General features: G+C 36.5%; 1 protein-coding gene across 1 annotated transcript in view; it reads right to left on the bottom strand.

Annotated features, from left to right (window-relative positions):
* The window catches only part of SLCO4C1 (solute carrier organic anion transporter family member 4C1), a 72,164-nt gene extending 51,876 nt beyond the window's left edge, over positions 1-20,288 (bottom strand). Inside the window, exons 1-2 of the mRNA XM_082723836.1 lie at positions 19,498-20,288; positions 15,750-16,013 (exon numbers count right to left, since the gene is read on the bottom strand). Of these exons, the coding sequence (XP_082579962.1) occupies positions 15,750-16,013; positions 19,498-19,843 (610 nt within the window). The 5' untranslated portion in view covers positions 19,844-20,288. The remainder of the gene's footprint in view (positions 1-15,749; positions 16,014-19,497) is intronic.
* Between the last annotated feature and the right edge of the window lie 7,383 nt (positions 20,289-27,671).

Raw genomic sequence — 27,671 nt, 5'->3', positions numbered from 1 at the left:
GCTGCCAAAACACTACAAAAACTGTAGCTTAGTTATATAAAGGCACAACTCTGGTGGGGAACATACCAGGAAAGTAAGTAAGTACTATGACCTCTTTCTTTCCAATATGCAAACTCCCATTGGCTAAACCCAACAAGAATCCTGGTAGCAAAGTACTAAGGCAACATAGTCCATGGGCCTTACTCTATTAAACTGGGTGATAAAATGAATGACAGATCTGGAAAGACAGAGAATATCCATTCAGGACTATCCATTTCTTGTGGGGTATTTTTGGTATCTTAGCATCCATTTTTATCTTTGTCCAGATGAGAAACACTATCTTCAACACAAGAAATCCACAAGAATCTATCACCAAAACATCATCATGGGGTAACGTCAATCCAGTTATTATCCTACCTGAAACCAACACTGAAATGTTGGTCCTCATCAGTGGTCTTCATGTAACAGGCAGAGGAAAATAACAGCAGGACAATTAACAAGCTCCATAGTTCTTCCTTCTAGAGTTGGTCAGAAAGACCGAGTTGACAAACATTGCTTCCTTTCCTATCATCCAGGTTTTGTTCCCTTTACCTCCTGCCTGTACCTCAACTGGTCTAGGATTTTACAGAGCATTTATAAGTCTTCAGCTCTTTTATCTCTGTTTGGTTGCCATAGTTATCCTTTAACAAGTACTATTGAGTGTGGGAGTGTTAAGAGGCACTCAAGTAAATTCCCTCAGTCCAAAATATATTTTTTGGAGATACTGTATAGAAACAACACAATTTCCCCTGAGTAACTAGGACCTATCACTTCTGCCAGTTCAGTGACCACCTTCTCTTCCTGTTGATTATTTAATATAAATATATTTATACACACACACACATATATATATATATATATATATATATATATATATATATATATATAAATAAAATTAGGGTACAGTCTAGGCTTTGACTTTAAGGGAATAATGACTGGGTTATCTGATGAAAGCTTTTTATCTCCTGGGGTTAGGACTCAACAAGACCAAGGCAAAAAGCAAAAATTCCATAAATGGAATTTTAGATACAGTAAGAAGAAGCACTAGTCCTTTGGTACTCTCTAGCTCCTTACCTATGCATCCTGTCTATAAAGGATCCAGCAAAACAGAGTGGTTTCTGCCTTATTTAACACATGTATCACGTTCTGAGAAAATTCTGTTCTACAAATTACAACACAATGAACACCATCCCCGCAAGTCAGTTGTTTCTGGGTTTAGGGTACAGAGTAAGAAGACATGCAGGTGAATTTCATGCACATGACTTTGTTACTATATCTCTTTTGCTGCAAGTAAGTTTCTTGGTCAGAAGTGGTGTTGTATAGAATATAATTATAATGAATAAGGTATTCCGTACATCAAACAATGTTGAGTGTTGGTAGAGGCATGGAGAGCAGTGAGAAGAAATTCCTATCTAGAATATATAGTTAAGTTAGGAGGATAATTTGCAACTAGTAGAGATATATTTTAACCTTTGGGTATATTGGTTGCCCTGGGAAAAGCTGGCATATCAGAAGCTCTCAGGACACACCCCTAGAGTTACTAAATTAAGCAGTCCATCTGCAGTGGGGGTAAACAGACCAGTCTTGATGAGGGAAAGGCATGATTGTGGATCCATGCTTATATCATTATGGCCACTCTTTACATGGTACTATTCCACAAGACACTGAATGACATTCCCTGCACAGACCATCTTTTGTTCCTCATTGAGAACCTCTTCCACAAAGGATACGTCCAAATGAGCATTAACAAGTGGCAAAAATATCTTTACATCCATCTACAAGGCAATAAAAACAAGCAGCTTACAAATGTGAGATGCTTGCCTATATAGTTACTTGTGCTTTCCAAACCTACTTGTATCTACCATTTCATTTAATAAGAAATACTGTTTCACATGATTAATTTTATTATTTGTTATAGTAAATAACAATGCTTCATCATGGGGAGTTCAGATCATGATCATATTTACGTCTAACATACCAACATCTAGTGGCAAACCAAGAGCTGCTTTTCAAATGGAGACTACTATAAGAAGAAGAAACATGGTCTTACTACAAAAACCTGGGGTCCACACGGTGACTTCCCTGTGAAGACTTGTCAGAGGCTTCTGACACCCTCCCTCTCTGCCAAAAATACTGTCTATATTGCTGTAAGAAATTTACCTTTTTTCAGTTCCTACTCAATTCTGGCAATCTTAGGCATTACCTAATAAATATGTTAGATTAATGTATCCAAATGAGGTTGGTGATGCTTCCCAAATCCCAAAAGATACACCAAGGGCTATGCAAGTGCAGAATGTGGAATGTGCGAAGAGGGTACTATAACATGGCCTTGGCCATACTGTTATGGTAGGCTCTTGATGTTTTTGTGGTTTTTCTCTAGCATGCATGTATTTTACTGAGGCTTCTAAAATACAATAAGTAAATAAATAAATACTTAACTGACCAAGTCCAGTTAGCGTAATACCATCAATATAAGGTCCAGCAAGACATTCTGTTGGATAGTAAGATGATCACGGTACCTCTAGACTAGATTATCGCAAATGTCAATTTGGGGCTAGGTAATTCCTTGTTGGGGAAGGGCCTCTCCTGTAGGCCTTGTTGGATGTCTACCAGTGTCCCTGACCTCTACCCACTAGGTGCCAGTAGCATCCTCCAATACAGTCATAACAATCAAAAAGTTCTCCAGAAAGAAAAACTGGCCTCAGTTGACAACCACTGCTCTAGACCATATTATACCAAAGAGCATAAAAAGTGTGCATGACTGATATAAGAGAATAGTGATGTACTCCTATTCTTCTATAGAAAAGCAAGTCATCTTGATTATTTTGTAGTTGAAAAATGAAACAAAACATGTGCCAGATCAACAACTATATATTAGATATCAGAGTCTATGTCAATTTGCTCTAGAAAAGGTACCAAATCTGGAAACATGGCTATAATCAGTATTATGTATACTCCATGATTATAAAGTAATAAAAAAATAAAGTTATAATTCTGATTATGTTTACAATGGTCTAAAGTCATTTTCCATGATTTTATCATGCATTTACACCAAATTCATTAAAAAAAGTGAGAATGTAGTAGGACTTACTACCCTGGTATCTTTCAAATCTTGATGGCATCACTAAACTCTACAATCCTTTTAAGAATACCGTATTATTTCCAGTTTACTATTTCATTCAGGGGTTTTTAATTATTTCTTCCTACAATAATACATCTCAATTCACAGGTCAGGTAACCAGTGTGGAGATTCTTCAGGCTAGTATATCTATCCCCTTTCTATATCCTAAGACTAAGAAAAATTACAGGATGGGTTCTCACTGTGATCTAGAGCAGCTTGGGGCCAAGTCTATTATTGGACATCTCTAAGTCCCTTTCTTATCAGTGGACCATGGCACTACTCTAGAACTCCAGAGATCAGAGGAGTTCAGAGCTATTATCTAACCATCTCCATTGAATATGAATACTACCCTTCCCCCTCAACACTGGATAAAAGGAAGCTCTTTCTTTCCTCTTTAAGGAAAGAGAAGCATCATATTCTCCTGGCTTTGTTGTAAAGCTCTTCAAAGATATCGAGCCTTCTTATCAATAATGAACTCTATCTATGAACTAGCTTAGGTCTGGGAATTAGTAAAAGGGTTGTGAAACCCTATAATATTGATTCAGATTGGGTTTCTGCCCATAAAACTTAGAATTTTCCCACTTAAATATGTCAATTTGGTCTCTAAAACTCCATCAGTAATGGAGCTGACCTTGCCTCTGAAGGTTAGCATAGCCCCAGGATCTGGATGGACAAATGAAGAATATCAATACAACTTATATCCTACAGGTCTTTTTGAATTTTCAAAAAACAAGGGTTACCACAAGAACATAAGATTTGGGGTGCCTGGATGACTCAGTCAGTTAAGCATCTGACTCTTGTTTTCTGCACAGTTCACCATCTTGGAATTAAAAGACCAAGCCCCGCATCCAGCTCTGTGCTCAGCTTGGACTCTGCTGGGGATTCTCTCCCTCTCCCCTTGTCCCTCCCCCACTTACCTGTTCCGTCTCTCTCAAATAAATAAATAAATAATGTTTTTTAAAAAGAATATAAGATCAATTAAATTTCATAGCAAAAAGCCCTGGGTGTTAATTCAATGTATTAAAAATTGACATTTTAAAAATATATTAAAAATTAAATACCAAAAATGATGAACAAATTATAACTCCTACATTCCCCAAAAATTCTATCTGATGTAGCAATAATAGTAATGGATACTATAAAAATTAAAACCTGACAAATACAAAATTTATAGCCTCTAAGTATTATAGTAATAAAGTAACAAAAGGAAAATAAGAATAAATACCAAAAAATGAATTAGAAATGTCAGAATATAACAGATTAATATGAAAAAGAACAGACAGAAATCAAGGATTAAGAATAGTAATAAATGAAATTTATATGTTACATTAAGACTAGAGAATATATTTCAGTTTGAAGTAACCAGAATTCGGTCACAGAAACTATATCCTAGAAAATGTCATATTTAGCAAATCTAAAAGGACCAATATTTTATATTTTATACTTAGTTATTATGATTACTTCTTAATACCAGAGTCTATCTTAAAAACTCAGACATAAGGTAAAATATTTTGTATTATAGCAATTATTTGTTCTTATAAAACTGAAATTAGAAACATGACCACGTTGATAACAAAATGGAGATAATAGGAAGTACAATCTATGAAAAGAAAATGGCATGGTTACAGATAATTTTTCAAGAAAGAAGTGTTCTTCACATTATCCCAGAAACCACATGAACAATTTGGTATTACTCAAGATCCTCAGAATCATTTCAATAAAGAAATCCTGTAATTTATTTATTCACTAACTTTCTGAAAGAGTCCCTTCCCTCTTCTGCTCTTTCTCAATGTGGCAGGCTTTTCTGTGCATTACAGGGGGTCCTCATTCAACAAATACCTACTAACTATCTACCCTTTGCCTAATAATACGCTAAAAAACAGTGCAAGCTTGTGCTGAAACTCTTTTTTAAGTAACATTTTAACATCCTACAGAGATTTATGGGTCATTGCCTTTCTGACCTCTTCCAATAACCCAAATAACTGACAGTAATGACATTGTGGGTGATCAGTGGATCTGTGCCAAGCATTCTGGATGGAATGAAAGGGAATAGGATTAGACTTCAGAGTTGGAAGAGACAACTGCTTCTCATCCAAATCCTATAAAAGATAAAATTCAGAAGTCCTTTGTGAGTAACAAAGGTCAATTAAAACAGACCATGTCAAGGATAAAAACAAGGCCACACTCACTGTTAATACCATTAAATGGATTAAGATGGTGCCAAGCAAGTACTTTTAATTGGAAAATACTGCTTAGAGAAAAGTACCTAAGGGTATTACTCTCCCATTAGTCTGATATGCTTAATTAAGTCCAGAGAGAGGCATGAGGTTAAGAAAGATAAGACCTACAACAAAACCATGAGTAGGGCTACTGGCACATATACCCAAACCAATGAGATAACAAATTGGTTTCTGAAACTGTTGCATCACCAAATGAACCACCAGCCTCTTCTTAGACAGATTATAACTGAATGAGTATGAAAATAACCCTTAGTTCCTAAATTTCGACAGGTAAGAAAAAGGCTGATAGAGATTCTAACTATACAAGGAGTATGCCCTCCATTTGCCCTCTTCAAATATAGCCAAAGACGATTAAAAAACCAACAGAGAACAATAAACGCCTCCCAAGAGGCAGCTTTACTCAAGGAACAAGCATCCCATCTTCCCAGTGGGATTTCAGGATTTCTCTGAACTAGTGACTGCTATGTATTTTCCTCTTTCCAACCAGATGATTATCGTGACAAATATGTTTCTTACATGTTTGGTATATTAAAGGAAAAAACAGAGAATGCTAGTGCTAATGGGAATACAAAGAGAGTCAAGATTCAAAATGTATCACAGACAAAAATGGAAAACTAGAACTTCAAAAAAAAAAATAGAAACTCTCTAGGATCTAGGACTAGGTAAAGAATTCTTAGACTTGACAACAAAAATATAATCCATAAAAAGAAAAACTGGTAAACTGAATTTCATCAAAATTAAATCTTTTGCACTTATGAAAAACCCTGTTAAAAGTATGAAAAGATATGCTATACTGGATGAAAATATGTGCAAATCACCTATGTGACAAAGATCTAGGACTTAGGATACATAAGCAACTTTCAAAATTCAACAGTACAAATCAAACAATCCGCTAGAAAATGGGCAAAAATCACGGACAGACATTACACCAAGGTTAAACAGATGGCAAATCAACACGAGCAAAGACACTCAACATCATTGGCCATTAGGAAAATGCAAGTTGCAGCCACAGTGAGATTTCACTGAAACCTATCAGAATGGCTAATCTAAAAAAAAAAAAAAAGACAGCACCAAATGATAGAGTCACTCATACTCTGCTGATGGGCTATAAAATGGTACACTCTCTCTGGAAAATAGTTTAGCAATTCTCAAAGAAATAAACATAAAACTATCACATGACCCAGTTGTTTCACTCCTGGGCATCTATCCTACAGAAATGAGAACTATGTTTACACAAACATCCATACAAATGTTCATAACTTTATTTTTAACAACCAAAAACAGATCAACGCAGATGTCCTTTAGTAGGTGAATGGTTAAACAAACCATCTCTGATACATTCATTACATGAACTACTTGGTAATTAGCAATAAAAAGGAATGAACATTGGATAACCACCACTCTGGTGAGTTTTTAGAGAATTATTCTGAGTGAAAAAAGACAATTCTGAAATGCTAAATACTGTATAATTACCAAAATAAAGTAAAATCTTTAAACATAATCAATGTTAGCATGAGGTAATTTACAATAGAAAACTTTCAAATATAAATATTCAACTTCATGAGAATAGTTAAAATTTAAAAAGGAATGTTATATAAGAAAAGAATGTTCAAAGTTTGCAAACTATACAAAATATTATATTAACTCTATAAGAAATAGGCACATTATGGGGCACCTGGGTGGCTCAGTGGGTTAAGCCTCTGCCTTCGGCACAGGTCATGATCTCAGGGTCCTGGGATCGAGCCCGGCACCAAGCTCTCTGCTCGGCAGGGAATCTGCTTCCCTCTCCCTCTGCCTGCCCCTCTGCCTACTTGCAATCTCTATCTCTCTGTCAGATAAATAAATAAATAAATCTTTAAAAAAAAAAAAGAAAAAAAATAGGCACATTAAAAACATTAACACAGTCCCAAAGTTCTTTTCCTTGAGAAAGAACAATGAATTGTTTTTTTTTTTTCTCTTCTATTCCTTAGTATTATCCAAATTGTCTGCAATGACCCACAGGACTTCTCTAACCAGAATAATGTACTAATAAAAAAACACAACAAAAGAGGAATGATTAAATAGGTTATCTATAAAATGAATATAAAGACATAAATAATTTGCAACTGTTTTCACATAGAACAATGACCAATATATATTCTTAAAGAAAAAGTGAATAGCTATAAATTCAAAATGTTGTTTCCTTTAAATGTACATTTGAATGCATATGTATAAATGTGATACAAGATGTATGAATATGTATGAATGTTAGTAAGAATGTGTGGATGTGAGTGAGCATGACTGTGTGTTAATGACTGTACTGTAAATGTGTGTATGATGTGTGACTATTTGTGAATACACATACAAACATATATATACATTAAGAAAACTGAACAATATTAGCAGTGGATAATCTAAGTTATGGTATAAAAACTTATTTCCTTCCTTTTTTGTTTCATTTATTCCATTTTTTTCCTTTTATTCCATTTCTTTCGGGTTTTTTTTTTTAAATCTTCTGAATGGCTTGCAAAGGATGTATCATGTTTAAAATTAGATAAAAAAATTAAAGATATTTAAACTGACATTTTGCCTATTTAAAAGGTAATATTTTTTTGTGTGTGTACGATTTTGAGTGGATCCATTTAAGCTGAACTACACCAAAGTTATCTTCTTATCTCCTAAGAATATAATCCTGGAAACATAGCTAATTAAAATCCTCTCTAATATATTACTTTGGAAGTGTTTAGCCAGACTTTTGAGATAAACTAAGAAAGGTAGTTTTTTGGGGGAGGGCGGGGGGGGGGTTGTTTGTTTGTTCCTTCTTTTGAGAGAGAGAGAAAGAGAGAACAAAGAGGGAAAGCTGAGGAGGGAGAAGGAGAAGTAGGCTCCCAGCTGAGCAGACAGCCCCCATGCTCCATCCCAGGGATCTGGGATCATCACCTGAACTGAAAGCAGAAGCTTAACCAACTGAACCACCCAGGCGTCCTAAGAAAAGTAGTTTTTAACATTAGTATAGCTGTTACTTAATTATCATGAACAAAGCTATTATTCATTGCTACTATTTAATGAGCTCTTACCATGCACCAGGCACTGCCTTATCACTATGGTATAGTACAGTATACAGTATCATACAGTCTCCAGTGAGGAGGAGTTATTATCATCATTGTAATTTATAGTAAAGCTTTCCAGGCCCACACAGCATTTGAGCAAAAATTTAAATTCAGTTTTGTCTGACCCTAATATCCCTGCTATATTGCTGCATAATTTCTCTCAAGGTAATGTGCTAATGGTAATTAACTGGGGGAAAAAATATATTAAAACACACAGTACCTCTTTGGGCATTTTTTTAAGAACAGTGACTTAGAAAATAGAATTTCCTCATTTCTTTCTTGCCACAAACCACATTTTTACCAACCTTTCTGAGGAAGCAACAAAAGCATTGCTTAATTATCACCTCCCATACACTATACCAGTAAGACACAACTATGCCTCTGGTCAAGCTGAATGCCTTAGCAGAGCATTTCCTTTTATTTTATACATGAAAACAAATAAGGATAATCACTACTAATAGTCTATCAAGAAAAAATCCTGCCATTTCAGCATCACCTTAGAAGCATGGTAGCTACACCTTAGAAGCATGGTAGCTACACAGGGAAATCAATAGTTTAGCAAGTAATTAAGGCAAAAACCAAAAGTAGAATACCAAAACGTTGTATTATTATTACTGAATATGCTTCTCATTTTAGCTTCCTCTTTTGCACTGTAAATTTTTCAGATCCCAAATCTTACCCATAAAGATCATCTATGCTCTGCCTCATATAACAGTTCCTCCCAAAACTCGCCTCGGTGCCCCCCCCCCCAAAATGCTCCATTACTCTTTAGGTCAAGTTTATGGAAAATGTGAACAGAGCATCCCAAACTGCCTCTATCTGACATTAACTGCTCTTACTGCCCTTCTATGGAGGGGAAGTCATTAGACTCTTAATATGCCTCCACTGAAAGGATCCATTCATTCATTAAAATATGTGACAACTCAACAAACGTTTCTTGAACACCTACTATCCATCACAGGCTGTTCTAATTCTGGCCATAATCAAGATTCTAAATTCAACAAGGGCTTTCAAAATGATGCAAGACAGCACAGAACAGATGTCCCCAAAGCCTGTTCACCAAAACACTTATCCGGGGCAGAAAACATGAAGTGAGCAGCAGAAGTAGAGCAAAGGGGCCAACCAGTGGAGTCCTTTGATACATATCACATCCTCTTAACTACAGATTCAAAACTGCATTAACTTACAGGGATGTAACAGAGACAGCCCTTAACTTTGATTTTCCCAACCTCATTGAACCATGAAACATATTTTTAAGATACTCTTAATATCTTCAGAAGCTGGGCTCTGCAGATCATACTTTGAGAAATGCGGGACATATTCTTTTGCTCAAGGGCATGCGTTTTTAAATCTTTATTTACAAATTATAGCTGTGAGCAGAAATAAATTTGTGCTAACAACTCACTGACACATGCCTCCTATTTAATTTTCTCTGTTAGTTTCCTTTTTTTTTCAGAAGCCTGGTCATTTGAATTTCAACAAAACTGGCTACATTAAAGTATCTAGTATTTCATGACAGTTGTGAAACTTCTATTTTAAAGGAATTTATAAAGCAATAATCCTGAAATGAAAAAGAAACCTCTGTGCCCATAGATGAAACTGTACAAAATAATTAAGCACCACGCTGGACATATGTTTCCCCAAATGGACTGATAAGATAACCTTGTTAGTTTTAAAAAATATAAATTCCTGAGTCTTACTACAGACTTACTGAGTCAGGGTCCCCAAGAGGCAGTAAGTGACGGTAGCAAGCATCTAGGGTAACTCATATAATCTGGGAAGTTTGTGGAAGACTGAAGTGCCTTGGATATTAAAAACTGTGCTAGTTCCATCTGGAGCACTGACTACCCCTAAAAGTTAGTTCTAGCTCTTTTACTATACGTATGGAATTTAAAAATCTTTTGAATCATTTGTTTTATTACATCATTACATATTCTAAGATATGTTTCCTTTTTTATTCATTTGTTGCAATTAAATTGAAATATAAGAAAAATAAAACTGATTCTGTATAAGGAAGAAGAAATATCAAGGAAGAAGAACATTCAGAGGCCCAGGGAAATTATACTGTATTAAATTAGCAACTGTAAAACTGTAAGATCCTTGGCCCTATGTCTTCTCCAATCTAGAGAAGTATTCCATGTTAAAAAAGAAAAAAAAATCCTTATGAATACAAGATAAAAGGCAAAACAGTAACTAAAATTAAATCACACATTTGAGTCTCATACTAATCATTTTCCCAGTTCAACATTTTAGTCACTTTGCATAACCAACATCTTTCGATACAGAATTCTTCCTGAAATACCAATCTAAAACATTAGAAATTTAATGCTGAAGTAAATGTAAAGTGTTCAGAGCTATCTTTTTCTGAGAAAGGAATGGAAAAGAGAAACATGAAAATAATATGACTTAAGAAAAGTTATCCAACTATTGGTCAATAAAGAAAAAGAGCTTCACTGGATTTAGTAATTACTTACCTATAATTTCTAAGTATTTAATAAGGATCCCCCTTACTAAAAATCTCAAAGAGTCAAAGAGATTATTTTCCTTAACACCATTAAATTAACACTCATCCACAAGGAATTAAAAAGTGGTTGGAGGAAAACAAAATGTTATGTGGTAAAGATTTACTTATTATATTTTTATAATATTTGAAAATTATATTAAAATATGTAATAACAAGTTAAAGTATATCAAAAGTGAATGTCAAATATTATTTACTTTAAAGTATTTTATGACATATTCTATTTTCAGGCTAACATATATAAAAATAAGTTCTGAGAAGCATTTTTGTCAATTTTAATTCTTCCCATTTTTTGTATCCAATAACAACCAAAACTTCCCTTTGATAAATATCTCCGAAGTTAGATAATCACCTCTAACCCTTAGGTCTTCATAAAAGTTTCCCTTTAAAAAATATTTTCCCAAATTTTATTCTTACAGAATAGAAAATTCAAGCTGTTTCAAACACCCTTATCTATCTTTTTGCTAACTCTTTACCTCATTTGTGTTTTTCTATCACCTGTGGAAATTATACAGGCTTATCATATTTCACATTTTGTTTTCCTCTAATTATGAACTATATTATATTACATTAATCTCCTCTTATAGAATAATTTCATCCTGAGCCCAGACTTCTCTCAAGTTCAAAAAACAACAACAAAAAGGCATCCAAAGGAAAATGCTAATTCTCTCAATGTCATTTTCAAATTAAATTACACTATAATTTCAATTAATAAAATGATTTCTTAGTGTGAGGCTCTTTAGGTTATTTATGTTATATTACCTAACAAGATTGTACATGCCCTTGTTTCTATCTATTTACAGAGAGTTTTCAACTCTTGTTTCTTTTCCCACTCATATCGTTTTCCTGTATATTCTCTTTAGACTCAGACAAATCATGAAGATTTTTGGTTATAGAGTCCAAAATCTGCAAAAGTGGATTAACTTACTTGAACAGACCAGTTATTATGTTTTTAAGAAAGAATAGGTCATTACAACCGGCTATCCAAAACTGGGGAAAAATGGTTTAAATTCACAAAAGTAATTATGTAATATGTAAACACTTAAGAAATAAATAAATTCATAAAAATATTAAAACTATTCAATATAGTTAATAAACCTATGAGAAAATTAAAAACATTAAACAAAGCACAAAAACTATTAGTTTTAGCTGTTACTGTCCGCTCTATGAAATCACTATGAAGCCACTTCACCTCTTGTCCTAGAGGTGTAAAAGAAGGAATTTATGATTTCTAACATTCCTTCTGTTTCTAAATGCCTGGATTCCTTTCCTTTAGATATGTAATACAGTTTCAGTCCTTAGTTCTGTATCTGTTATATTTGAATACCTACACATACACAGAAACATACCTCAAAGACACATTCCTATTAAAGAAAACTTTCAGGGAAAAAAACACAGAAATTCAAGATAGCAACTAGGCATTTTCATGTATTGGCTTGAGAGAGCAACTGGTACATCCCTTCCTAAAAGTCCATGTGTCATTACCTATCAAAAATTAGAATGAGGAAGCCCTTCAAACCCAATATGAGCCCTTCTAGGAATGAAGACTAAAGAGTAACTTGCACATTCATACAAACATGTATGTTCAAAGATATATATTACAACACTATCGAGATACATAATATTGAGCTCCCACTAATTCCAAACCTGATTTCTTGATTTCCACTCCCAATGCTATTCTGCATTCTAGTGAATCGCTCCAGTAGGCCAAGCCAGGTATCAAGGAGTCATTTTTCACTCCTCTTTTGTAATCAATCTACCAAAGAGTACTCTTTTTCCTTGAAAATACATCGAGAATCAGTCACTCCTTGAAATCTCTACTAATACCAACCCAATCCAACCACCTTTATCTCTCACCTGGACTCTAATTAAAAAAAACCCTAGGTGATTCTCTACTATTTACTCTCATCCTTCAGAACAGAAGCCAAAATGATCGTATCAGAATGTAAGGTCACGCATGTCCCTTTGGAAAACTTTCTCGGGGCACCTGGGTGGCTCAGTCAGTTAAGCATCTGTCTTCTGTTTAGGTGATGATCTTGGGGTCCTGGGATCAAGCACTGCATAGTCAGGTTCCCTATTCAGTTGGGAATCTGCTTCTCCATCTCCCTCTGCCCATCTCCACCCCCACTCGCTCCTGTGCTTCCTGCTCTCTCTCAAATAAAATCTTTTTAAAAATGGGGGGAGGGGGAACTTCCTCATGACTTCCCACAGCACTTAAAGGAAGATCTAAATGCCTCATGTTGGCATCTACCGGTCTCTCCAAGTTCATGCCATGCCATGTTCTCCCATGCCTTGATCATGCTGGCCAAAGTGACAATTCCTAAAACCTGCCAAACCCTTTCTCCCTCCAACGCCATTTATCATGTTTTTCTCCAGCCTGGAAAGCATCTTTCAAAGCTGGTTCCTCATTATCCAGTTATTGTCAAAACGACCTTCGCTTGACCACATATTTTTTCTTTTATGCACTATTCATACTATTTGTTCTTTCATAAAAACACTTTAATCTTCGATTATTTCATTTGTTTAAATCGCAGCACCAGGTAGAGTCCAAAGCAATATTCATTGTATAAATGACAGAACATAAGGGCAACCTGAGATTTTGTTTCCATTTGCCAGTGATAAGCTATGATTTAAATTATGAGTCTAATTTACACTAAAAACCTCACAATCAGCCAATTCCTCAAATCTACTTCAACTAAAATAATAAAAATATCAGTAAGACATATCAAAAAGAACTTGGTGAAAACTTACATAGTACAGTATAATGTGACCTGGTTTTAACAATCTTCTTGGCTTCATCTCTGTCCCTAATGACACACACCTTAATTTGCGGCCATTTCCCCTTGAGAATTATAAATTGTTCAGATCAGCTACAGTTCAAAGTGTGTCTGGCAAGAGATGAAGCTAAGAAGATTGTTGAAGACAGATGAGGCTTTGGTACTGGAACAGGTGTTGTGGTTTTAGTTTAGAGAGTCAGAGATAGTATCAGAGCTCATATACTTTAAAAACAAGTAGGACATCTGATCAACTGGAAGACTGGGGAATTTGATTTAGTACAAAGATTACCATGTAAATGCTATGAACAGTATTTTTGCTATCACAGAATCAGTATCATGTTTCCTATGTGAAAGACTCAAGGTTAGACTTTAGTGTTACGATTTCAAAAGTGTCATACTAAAGCCTAGTGTGCCTTGTTCCTAAAACTACCTCCAGGGAAATTATGTGACATTGGCCTTACAGAATCTTGTCCAATCTAGAATCAATAAAAGTGATCTTTTCACTGATAACATACTTTCCTTATCTCATTTATTCCAAACTCTACCAAAACTCTTTAAAAGCACCCTCTATTGGTCCTATATGCTTGCATATTCTATTTTTATTTCCAAAATGAAGACTGCTTACCTAAGTATACTCCTAAAACCATGCTGCATAATTGTTAAAAATATTATTGTTAAACTGTTAAAAATATTTTCCTATTGGTTGTCATTCTATAATTTGGAAGCTGGTCTTAGGAATGTTAACACTTTAACATTAATTTTCAATATTGAAACTCCACAAATGTAAGAACCTTAACTTTTTAAAAATAATGCCTATATTGCAACAGGCCCCAGTTCTCCTTTCTTCATACTCTAAGCCTTTTCCTCACTTATCTAACTCCTGAAAGTTAATTTTATAACATTCTTTTTCTCAACATTTGTTATTAAAAATCCCAGGAAAGACAATAAAAATGTTAAGGTCTTCATTAGAACATCCCTCTGGCTCTACCATAATTGTTTTCTTCACTGAAAAGGATTCTTTGGGAGGAAAAAAAAAAAAAAACATAGAAATACAGTCAAATTTCCTTTTGAGCCTTTGAATAATGTACTTTTTCAACTAACCAGAGCAACACATTAGATAACTCATAAAGTTCTATGTCTCTAATACAGTCGTAAGTACAGCTAGCTTCAATTCTTAGGAAAGGCTTCAGTTCTATAAATTTCATCTCTCTTTTCTCAGGAATCAGGAATCGACATGTCCAGAGTGCGGAGCTGTAAGCACACCAAATAAAACCAGAAAACAGGGGTTGGGGGATGCCTGGGTGGCTCAATTGTTTAAGTGCCTGCCTTCTGCTCAGGTCATGATCTCAGAGTCCAGGGAATCCGAACATCCAGCTCCCTGCTTAGTGGGGAGTCTGCTTCTCCCTCTGACCCTCCCTTCTCTCATGCTGTCTCTCATTCTCTTTCTTTCAAATAAATAGTAACTTAAAACATACATACATACACACACACACACACACAAGGGAAAACTATAGCTCTTAGAACCCCAACGATGTTACAAATGCAAAGGAAAACTGATCATTGCTTTTTTTTTTTTTAATTTATGTTCGGTATAATAGTATTCATTATTTTTCACCACACCCAGTGCTCCATGCAATCCGTGCCCTCTATAATACCCACCACCTGGTACCCCAACCTCCCACCCACCCGTCAATTCAAACCCCTCAGATTGTTTTTCAGAGTCCATAGTCTCTCATGGTTTTTTGAGCAATGAGTAATTTGGGGAATGAGATTCAGAGGATTAATAACGTGAACAACCACTGAAGCAATGAATAATGCACTAATCTACTTCACACAATTCACATCAAAACAAAGGAGTAAATAGTGAAGGAGATGAAGTCCTTACCCTTCTCACCTGTACAAGTAAGTTGCAATATAAAATTAAAGGCCTTGTTTTAAAGTACTTCTTAAATTAAAACAAACAAAAACATAACAGAGACTTACCTTCAAAAAAGGACCCCAATTGGTATCTTCCACTAAAAAATTTTGGCATTGAAAACACAAGTGCTCCCAGTCCTATCATAAAGGATGCAAATGCAAGCCATCTTGGTTTGTGTCCTCTTTCACCAAAGAATGACACAAATAAAGACAACAAACAGAATGAGATATCATAGCTTGATGATATCAGGCCCGTCAGAGAACTCTTCATTTCATAGCGCTTCTCAATAGTGGAAATGCTAATATTTACAAGGCCATTTACGATAATACCTGAAAGAGAGAAAAGAAAATGTATGTACATGATTTTTATTAACTTCCCCATATGGATTATGAGTTTTAAAACAATGTACTAAAGTTTGGTTATGACTAAAGTTTGAGTGTTCATTTATATTGATTCTTTTTAATGTGCCAAATTTAAAAGTCCCAAAGTTTCAAAGTTAGCAACTCAAACAAACTTCTTTAAAAATTAGTTTGCTTTTAAATGGTACACTTGTGAATTTTCAGGTGTTAAATAAAATCGATGCTTCTCCTAAACAAAATTGTAGATAACTGCATTTTTCTCTATATAACAAACAAAAAATCAGACTGGTGAATTCTTATGAAGCCAGTCTGCGAGAGATACTCCAAGAGTAACATACTCTCTTAGACCTCACTCAGAAGAATACCAAAAAGTACAGGTGACTCAGAGGTCATTAAAGAGGTCATTAAGTAATAATTGAACAACCTTCCCAGGTTGTTCAATTATTAAACATATTTATATATTACTAGAGATCCTTGACTTAGTCTTATGAAAGGTGAAATTTAGCTTCAAACATCTTTTCCTCTAAAACTTGTATAGACATGAAAGTTATAACTTAAGAGGTCCTAGAACAAAAATAAACACACACTGAGTCATTTCAACTACTGGCATTCTAAATCACATGCAAAGTAAACGAAAAACTATACATTTCATCTGTTAATAACAACTGCGATGGAAGACTATAATGTAAACAACGAAAAGCTGGAAATCTAATTGTGACTGACTTCACAAAAAGGTTATGTCCAGATACAGATTAAATTTACAGGAGTTTAAACATCAGTATAAATTGAAAATAAAAAGCATCTGATCCAATTATACAGTTTTTAACTAGTTACTCCCTTTACTTAGGAGGTTACCATGACTCATCTTCACTCGTTAGCAAACAGAATATACACAAGTCATGATTTCTACAACTTCTTTAGATTTTGCTTTATCAAGACTGCAACTGTAAATATATTTGAAGAAAACCAATAATACAAGTTTTAAAAGTCTTAATATGATTTTATTTTTATGCCAATTTAATAAGTCAAAAGCCAACTTACAGTTCTTAAAATTTAAAGGTATAGTGTCTAATGTACCTAGGAATGACATGCTTATGAGATAAACTTATCTGAGAATATGAAACTTGCCCCATCCAAAGATCAACTCCCTCCCCACACCCAAAAAACCAACTTCCCAACACACTTGTCACACTGATTAAAAGTTAGTCATGAAAACTCAACTGTCTTTATGGTATAACTTCTCTGAGAAAGTAAATTTATAAACTCTTATGGAGATTTGGCACTTAAAGCCTAGGAATACCACTCTGAATTCAATGCTACAGAAGTTCTAAGAACTCTGCTTTACTAAAGGAAATTTCAGGAAATATTGCATACTACATGTCTCTATTTTACATACATGAAAATAGGAGGCACATTAGAAGGTTAAGTGCTCAGAGAAACCCTGTTTATCTTTGAGAAATTCTGGGTTAAGTAAACTAACCTGACAAGAGAGGGGTTTTGTTTTTCCCAAACACTACTTAATATACCACGGAATTGTACCTCCCAGGAATCATGTCTGAGAAACATGATTAAGTAATAATTCAAACTTAAATGGTAATAATTCAGATTTAAACTGAGAATTTATTGGGTCACTTTCATCTAGGCTTATGCTTGTTAAATTGGGGGCCTCTAGATAGCTATAACTCTAGGCTAAACCTGACCCATCTTTCTAGGGCTGTCAATAATATTTGTTAATAATTTTAAACAATATTTTACTGGAGACTTCCTTTGGGAATTCAAGAATGTGTTCCTGAATACAGAAATTTCTGAAGAGGTTTCAAGATAAAACAAGAAATTTTAATTGTGTCTAACTTCTTTGAACTTTGCATTCCTATGGCACTGAAATATTTGGTCACAGATTTTGGACAATTAAGACCAAGACGTTGAGAGAAGGTGAACTTGGGTGGGGGCAAGAAAGGTGGAAATGGAAATAACTTTTTGGCACAAAACAACCTTTGGCAGAAAAGCTGCAGTTGACCTGCAATCAATGCTTGCTTACTGAACACCTACTATGTGCAAAAGCAAAGGGCACTGAATTCTGAGTTCCCTTCAGATAGGGAAGCAGGAATAAGAATAGAAAGAATGGAGTGGGGAGGGAGGGAAAAAATGAAACAAGATGGGAAGGGGAGGGAGTCAGACCATAGGAGACTCTTAATCTGAGGGTTGCTGGAAGGTGGGAGGGAGGAAGAGGGTGGCTGGGTACTGGACATGGGGGGGGGGGCTACAGTGAGTACTGTGAATTGTGTAAGACTGATGATTCACTGACCTGTACCCCTGGGGCAAATAACATATTATATGTTAATTAAAGAAAAGAATATATTTAGATTTACTCTTCTGTTAATCTTAAAAAAGAGCAATTTCCAACTCCTCCCCCTCCTCAAAAATATTTCTTGGATTACACCTCTTCCAATCGGCCCTGGATGGCCTTTTTACAAAATACTTTGAAAATAAGGTTCAAGTGACTAAAAAAATATCTACATACCATCAAATTCTAACTAACCTTCAGCATTTCCTTCAGCATGCTTCATCTCAATGCCCACCTCTCCTCAATGTGTCCGTCACCTTAGTGTAACTTCCCTTCCCGATTCTTTGACCACCCTTGCATCGGGCAACCCAGCAACAGCTTTTAAGAATCTCCATGCTTTCTTTCCTGGGAGCCCTTCTTCCTCTATTCTACCACTCACTCTTCCAAACCAGGTCTAGACTGCAAACTCCTAAGGGGATAAACGTGGACTCTATCAGTAACTCCCAAGAGACCCTAAAAGAGATCCTGGAGCAAAACACTCTGCACAACTCCTTTGCGTTTCAAAAGCCTCACCCTTCACCAACGCCTCGGGCCTTAGCTAACATTGACTGGGTTCCACCTGTGCGCACACACAACTCCAGCTAAATGTACTCACACTACATGAATGCTGCTACCTAACCTATCCACAAATTTCTCCTTGGAGAACTACCTTACCCTCACCTGTAAATTAACCCTTGCCTTCCAGAAACCATGTAAAAAAATAAAATAAAATAAAACCCCTTTAATAAGGGCTTTCGCAAGATACATGCTTTAGTAGCACAGAATGGATACCCCCGGTGTAAAACTCTTCCCAAAGGAAGGCTCCGGTGATTTCCACTTCCTTTAAGGAATCGGGAAACGGCTAAACTGAGATAGAACGCAAAAGGGGGATGGAAAAGCTCCTACGGCAAGTTTTAAAAGTTGGTACAAAGGGAAAAGCTCCAATGCGGATGCCTGAGCCTGCGGACGTCTGCGGGAGCGCTCGCAAGTCCCCAGGCCCGGGGCTGCCTCGCCCAGCGCGTGGACCACGCGGGCGCCGCCGCACACCTGCCCTCTCCGCCCCACCAGCTCCGCGCGCCCCTCCTCGCCCTCGCTGGGCCCCTGCCCTCTCGAGCGGGCGCTGGCCATTACCTTGCGTGAGGGCCAAGAGGCAGTAGTACAGCAGAAAGCCCTGGGGCGTGTTGCAGCGCTGGAGACTCTGCGGTTTTAAGTTCCCACACCCGCAGGGTCCCTCCTCAAACTCGGACAGCGACTCTGGAACGGACAGCTCTTGGGAGACAGCGGGATCCGCAGGGGGCCGGGGTGGCTCCGGCGACTTCTGGGGCTCCGGAGGCTCCCGCGGCTGCGAGTTCTGTCGCTGGGTGTTGATGGACAAGTCCGAGACCTCGACGTGAGAGGGCGATGCAAACAGACGGTGCGGGGTGTCTGGGCTGGAGGCGACGAAAGCCGGGTTCTCGATGCCTTTGCTGCCCTTCATGGTCAGGATGGGTTCTCCCAACTCCAGTGCGCTCCGGCGGCAGAAAAACCCGGTTCCTCTCTGGCTCCTCCCCCGCGCCGGGGGCAGCGCCCCCGTGCGGGAGCAGTTCCCGCCTCCCTGCCGTCGCTCCTGCAGGGCTAAGCCGCCGCTGCGGCCGCTGCCGCCGCCGCCGCCGCCGCCGCGCAGCCGCCGGGATCCTCCTCCTCGAGCTCGCCGCCGCCCGGAGCGCAGAGCGCCGAGCGCGGACGCCGGGCGGGCTGGCCGTGTGATTGGCGCTCCGCCCGCCTCACCTGTTGCCGCAGCGGCCAACTGGAATGCCAGGCGCGGCCGTGCGGCCCGGACGCCGCCAGGTGACCCCGCGAAAGCCCCTCAGGCCTCCGCGCCGCTTCCCAGAGCCCAGGGACTGGGAACGAACCAGGCGTTGTGAGTCCGGTGGCCATAAAGCTCCCTCTGGGTCCTGACAGGGAAGCTGCAAACGCAGTTGCATCAGGAGATCATTCCAGAAAATAGCCTGCCGGTTTTCTTCCTCTGTTGGCTACCAACCCGGACTAGGTCTGAAATGCCGAGAATCTGGGCAGCCCCAAAGACAATACTGGGGATTTTGAGCATCATGGTGAGACTTTTACCTGTCATCCTCCCTAGAAACGGACATCCCCACCGGCCTACTCCCCATGACCAGGGCCATTAACGTGGCAACATAACCAACCACCTGCTTGGTTCGACTAACCCCAAAACTGAAGATCCAGAAATGAGAAATCTTTAAAAGCCTATATAGGATATTCGTTCTGCTGTATATTGCATAGCTAAGATCAGCAATACTACTAATCATGTAATAATTTCTACCTGTGGAATATATTTAAAAGCACAGACTCTGAAGAACCGAACAACATTACTCCACAGTTAAAAATCCCTTCATTCTTTCGGTCATTCATCAGAAAATGGTGGACAGGAAAGGCCTGAGTCTGAGCAAAGACCTGAAGGAGATAAGGGACTCATGTGCAGAATAGAATGGCTGGGGTGAATGAAATGGTTGGAGAACAGTAGGAGTTGAAAGCAGGTGAAGGGGTGCAGATGGGGGGTGGCGGGGTGGAAGGGGTGGGGGGAGAAGTGATTGGGGCTAAACCTTAGAGGCCATAATAAGGACTTTGGCTTCCATTGAGAGTAAATTGGAAGGTATGGAACCCAGGAGTGACTTGATCGTGACATGATTAGGTTTTTCAAAGGATCCAACCTCTTTGCCTTCTGAAGATAGACTAATGCGTACTAAAATAGTATATTTTAAATGAAAGGATTAGTAACTCTCCTAAAGCCATGTAGCTAATAAGTGGCCTGGCACTTACTTAGGATTTGAACTCCAAGTTCTGTCAGATATCATCCCTGAACCTTGCATTTTCTCTCTTTGAATTGCTACAGCCTATCACTGTCGGTTAGAATTTTTGCTAGCAATTCTAAGAGATCAACAGTCATGTGATCTGATGTTGATAAGTTTGGAGATTAATTCTGCTCTGAAGTGCAGATATTCAGATTTTGCAGATATCCAAATTGGGCTTGGTATGGAATTCCCCCTAGGCCTTCTATTGTAAAAAGTTTCCACAGAAATGAACTTAGAATGATGTCTAAAGGTGTAAATATACACTTTGTCTATGAAATATGAACTAATTTAAACAACCAGCAAATTTTGCTTTGATGAAATATGATAAACACAGTCATGCCTTAAGACTCTTTTGCACAAGCTTTGAATTAGCAAATTCAAATTATACTATCAAAATCAAAGTAGCATACTCATCGTGCACTTAAGTCCATACTGTGTAAGGAGAAATCTTCACTCCTGCAGTGCTCCAGAAGAGAACTCTTTTTAAAGATTAGTCAAAGTGCTATTGCTTCATCTTAAATACATCTTGCTCTTACTGAAAGTGTTATCAACACCACTTTCCTGTTCCCTTACATCCTTTGTGATGCAATGTTGGAAGGAAGGGGGTTCAGGTTTGCAACAACAACAACAAAAAAGCAAAACCAAAAAATTTTGATAGAATTTTTTTCTAATTCTGTGGAAAGTCGTCATTTTTTTAATTCTTTGGTCAATGTAGGGCATATCTAGTGAGCATAGTCAAAAAATTTAAATTTGAGAAGGTAATTAATAAATTGCTATTGTTGTAATAGATATCATTTGATGTATTTTTAAAGGGTAGAAAATGGGATAAAGAATAGTATTCAAATTTTGTAGTAAAGCTCCAACAGCATACACAGGAGCAGATGCCCCTGCCTATGGATCATTCTCTGGAATGTGCAGTAGATCTTTCCCTTCAGGAACTGGATAAACCAAAATAAAGTGGCTTAATGACAGGAGCTATCAAGATGATCACACCAACTCCCCTTGCTTTGATTCCATGCTTTAAAGAAATCTCATCGCTATATGTTGGCCTTCCATGTAGGTATACCTACTGGATGGAAATATACTTATATGTCTATCTTGGTACTTTATCATTTTTCTTTCTGTGTGCTTTTAATAGTGTATTAGTTCCCTTTCAATTGTGCAGTGGATCCTTTAGTAATATAACACTATGATGCTCACAGAATATTAAAATTACAGGATCTTGAGAGAGCCTGAATACAAAGATGGTCAAGTGCTGATATTGTTGTGGTAATTAAAAATCCCACTATTAAGGACTTATTAATACTCTTGGATCTTATGTTTATTAAATGAAAGCAATGGCACAATCTAAGTGATCTTAGTATTCTTCATTTATCTTTTCTATTTTAAATGCTCTACAAAATGTATAATTAAAAATAAATTATATTTAAGAAAAAATGTAATGTTGAACTAGATTATTTTTGGTACTTTTTGGTTGCAGTTGTACAGATACATTTATGTTTAGAAGAAATAGCAGTTATATTTTCTTTAGTAATCATTAATCATTAAGTAACCATAAATCATTAAGAAAGCCATGTATCTATGAACATGGATGTATATAATTTTTAAAAAACAAAACATGTAAACATTTAATACTATAATTCCCATAAGAAAGCTAACCCAGTAGGCAGTGAAAAAATGTATTCTAGCATAAAATTTGCTGTAGTATCAAGTTAAGCTTTTCACTGATAAGTAAATACTATTATAATTTACTCAAAATACTGTGAACTCTATAGAAAGATATTTATTATACAAATATAACATTAGGTATAGTGAAGATAGCGCAACTGGTATATATATATATATATCTCAAGAAATGCTTTAAGCTAGAAGAAATTCTACAGCAAATAAATAGTGTATTTCTAAAACATGTTCTTTTCTACTCAAAATCTGATTTTGATGCCAGGAAACGGTCTTCAATGTCATCATTTTATAGAATATATAATCACAATGTCATCCTCATGACAAAATGCCAGCTTTATTGACTAGAGAAACAGCCATGCTTCCATTCTTGATAGTTCCATCATTCCCACAATTTAACCACTACCATTTCTTAACAAAGTGGATGATGACAGTTATTAAAATTTAGACTTACAAGAGACATCAAGATGTCATTTGTTCCAGCAGCCTGTTTCTAGGCAGGTTAATGTCAAATGCACCCAAAAGCTCAATGCATTCAGAAGCAGGAAATAGGACAGTAACAGGAGGAGTGGTAGTGGTGAGTGAGGAATTATCATATATTTCACAGTAATCATTTTACAATTTATTAGGAGTTGGTAGAAGTCTAGTGTGAGGTTGAGGGAGCTAGCAGGCTACTATTACTTAGTAAAATAATTTACTTGTAAATACAAATAAGAGCTTTCATGAACAGTGCTCAAGTCAGTAGACAGAAATAAAACAAACAAACAAAAAAACTTTAAAAAACCCTTATACTTCCACTTTATAATTTGTGAAAGTTCTCAGAGCATGTTCCTAAAGGACAGGGATGAAGATTTTATACTCTACAAAAGAGATAAGAAAACAGAGAATTTCTTAAGTGAGTATGAGAGAAAATCCACAGAAATAAAGTGTCTTCTTTGATTGAAGAGAAGATACAAAGATTACCATACTTCTGCTTATCAGGGGAGAGGAAAATTTGCTAGATTAGAGGAGAAAAGAATATCGAAGAATGATAAGAAGTAAAACTTCTGAGGCAGTGATGGAACAAAGGCAAACTTTTTAAAAATAAATTTTAAAAATGGGCATTAAAAGTAGAGCCAAATGGAGGGACTTCTGCTTCAAGACAAGATGGGATAATAGCAAAGACCAGATTTAACTTCTTGGAACACTCAAAAGAAACAAAGAAGAAGAAAAAAATACATAAGGAAAAAAAAAGTTTCAAGGCACTGGATTTCATGTAATAAAAAAAAAAAAAAAAAAAATAGTCCTGGGACGCCTGGGTGGCTCAGTCAATTGGGCATCTGCCTTGGGTTCAGGTCATGATCCTGGGGTCCTGAGATGAGGCCCGCATTGGACTCCTTGATCAGCAGGGACTCTGCTTCTCCTTCTGCCTGCCATTCCCCCTGCTTGTGCTCTCAATCTCTCTCTGACAAATAAATAAATAAATAAAATCTTAAAAAAAAAATCTTTAAGAGATGGGAAGTAAACTAGGTGAGCAATCTACTGCCTTGAGAGAGCTTTCAAGTGATGGTGTGGGAAGGGTGAGGCAAGATGTGAAAGGCACAGAAAACCCCGCAGACTCTGAGTTCATGGAAAGAATACTGAAGGTCCAAGGACACCAAGATGGTTGGAATATATAGAGCAGAATACTAGAGAGGAGACAGCTGCAAGAGTTGATGTCAGCGGGATCCCTCAAGTACTCAACAGAGTACAGATGGCATGTTCACATGAAGAAACTACCCTTGACCATAGATGGAGTCATATGAAGGGATTAGAGAGACAGCAGCCAATATTCAGAAAAAAAGCATAAGATAACAAAGTTTTCCAGCATTAAAAAAAAAAAAAAGGAAAAGGAAACAGAAATAATTTAATACCCAGAACCCTACATACATGTTAAAAGAAGTCCTTCGGGCAGATGGAAAATGACACGATGTGGAAATAATGCTTTATTTATACAAAGGAATAAAGAGCAACAAAAATGAGGAGATGTAGTTTAAGACTGATAAATATATGTGATTTTTTAAAATTTCTGTCTCTCCAAAAGATAAACTACTTAAACAGAAACTTAAAAGTATTGTGATATTCATAAGTAAAGGTAAAATGTATGGTAATAGTGCAAAGGCCAGGTAAAGAGAAACGGAAATAAGTAAGTAAATGGAAGTATATTATTGTAAGTATTTTATATCTGAAACGATATACTTGCCTTATAAGTGAAGTGATATGCGAAAGATAGAATATTATGGGGTACCTGAGTGGCTCACGGGTTAAGCCTCTGCCTTCAGCACAGGTTGTGATCCCAGGGTCCTGAGATCAAGCCCCACATCAGGCTCTCTGCTCAGCAAGGAGCCTGTTTCTCCCTTTCTCTCTGCCTGCGCTCAGCCTACTTGTGATATCTCTCTCTCTCTGTCAAATAAATAAGTAAAATCTTTTAAAAAAAAAAAGGTAGAATATTATAATGACTTGTAAGACCTAGAGCAAGCTCTAAAATAGCAACAATAGAAGAGCCAATAAACAAGATAAAGTGGAAGCCTAAAAAAATATTCCATTAATCCAAAAGAAGGCAGAAAAGGGAAGAAAACTGGAGAAGACAGAAAGAAAACATGTAACAAGGTAATGATTGTGACCAGACTATATTAATAGTTACATTAAATGGAAATAGAGTAAATGTTCTAATTAAAAGGAAAAGATGATCAGATGGGATATTAAAAAAGCAAGAACCAATTAAATACTGCCAATAAGAAAAACAATTCAAATATAAATGCTAATAGGCTGAAAGTAAAAAGTTGAAATGATATATTTACATTAATCTTCAGAAAGCTAGAAAGACTACATTAATAACAGTCTAAGTGGACTTCAGAGCAAAGAATATTACCTGAGATAAAGAAGGTTATTTCCTAACAATAAAGAGGTGAATTGGTGAATTCACCAAGAGGATTTAAGAGTCTTAAAAATTAGGCACTTAAAAACAATGTAAAATGCATGAAAAAAACTGATATAACTGCAGGGAAAACTAAGCATAATAACAATTATACTCATTTTAATTTTTAAATAATTCAATTAATTTTTAAATTAATTTAAATTAAATAATTTTAATATCTGTCTCTCAATAACTCAAAGAATAGATAGAAAATCAAAGTGGTATAGTATACTTGAACAACACTATGGTATGGTATACTCGAACAACACTATCAAATTTGACCTAACTGACATTGACAGAAATTTCCACCACCAACAGAAGACTACACATCTTTCAGGGTACACATGGAACACTTATCAAGATAGACCAGATCCTGAGACATGGAAAAAGTCTCAATTTTAAAGGGATTCAAGTTATACAAAGTACATTCTCTGGTCACAAGGGAATGAAATTAAAAATCATTAAAAAAGATAACTGGAAAATCTCCAAATGTGTAAAGAAAAAAAAAAAAAACGCATCTCAAATAACCCATGGGTCAAAGATAAAATCAAAAGGAAAATTAGAAAGTATTGTAAACTGAATGAAAATAAAAACAAAACATCAGAATTTGTAGGGTGCTACTAAAAAGCACCACTTGGGGAAAACTTATAACCAGCCCATATTAAAAAGAAAAGTTTCAAATCAGTGACTTCAATTTCTACCATAAGAAATTAAAAAGTGAAGACACATTAAATCCAAAGTAAATAGGACAAAGGAGATAATAAAGACCAGGAAGGAAATTAACAAAATAGAAAACAGGAAAACAACAAACAAACAAACCAAAAAAGAGTACAGGAAAACAAGAGAAAATTAATGAAACCAAAATGGAGTTCTTTGAGGAGATAAAGTTGGTAAACCTCTAGTGAAACCAGAAGAAAAAGAGATAAAACATATATTTCCAATATCTGAAATGTGAAAGGTTATAATACTACAAATTCTACAGATATTTAAAGGATAAAGTTATACCCAACTCTACACTGATAAGTTTGGCCATATGGATAAATACGACAAAAATCCCTCTAAAACAAATTACAAAAGATCTTTGTAGAGGTAATAGATAACCTAAACAATGTATGTCTATTAAAAAAATTGAATTTGTAGTTAAGAATGTTCTCACATGGGGCGCTGGGTGGCTCAGAGGGTTAAGCCTCTGCCTTAGGCTCAGGTCATGATCTCAGGGTCCTGGAATCCAGCCCTGTATCAGGCTCCCTGCTCAACAGGAAGCCTGCTTCCCCCTCTCTCTCAGCCTGCCTCCTTCTGATCGATCTCTCTCTCTTTCTCTCTCTCTGTCAAGTAAATAAAATCTTTTTTAAAAAAAATGTTCCCACAACCTCACAAGCAAGGACTTCAGTAGTGAATTCTACTGAGCATATAAGGAAGAACTAATACCAATTCTACACAAATTCTTTCACAAAATTAAAGATAAAGGAACACAGGGAAGTCTGGGTGTCTCAGCTGTTTAAGCACCTGCCTTCGGCTCAGGTTATGATCCCAGAGTCCTGGGATCCAGCTCTTCATCGGGCTTCTTGCTCCATAGGGAGCCTGCTTCTCCCTCCCCTCTGCCTGCTGCTTCCCTGCTTGTGCTCTCTCTCTCTGTTAAATAAATACATAAAATCTTTAAAAAAAATAAAGAGAACACATCCCCAGCTCATTCTGATGACAGCATTACTCGTCATTTATCCAAATTTCACCGTAGCATCTATCAAAAGTTATCTTGTATTCTTGTGGGTAAGATAAGTATGGGATAAATGACAGCAGGATTAGTACTATTAGTATGGCTGAAGTAGTATGGTCTTTTTTTT

This window comes from Mustela nivalis (assembly GCF_964662115.1).
Source record: "Mustela nivalis genome assembly, chromosome: 3".
Lineage (NCBI taxonomy): Eukaryota > Metazoa > Chordata > Mammalia > Carnivora > Mustelidae > Mustela > Mustela nivalis.
The sequence above is the reverse complement of the archived record's forward strand: the minus strand, read 5'-3'. Positions and strand labels throughout refer to the sequence as shown.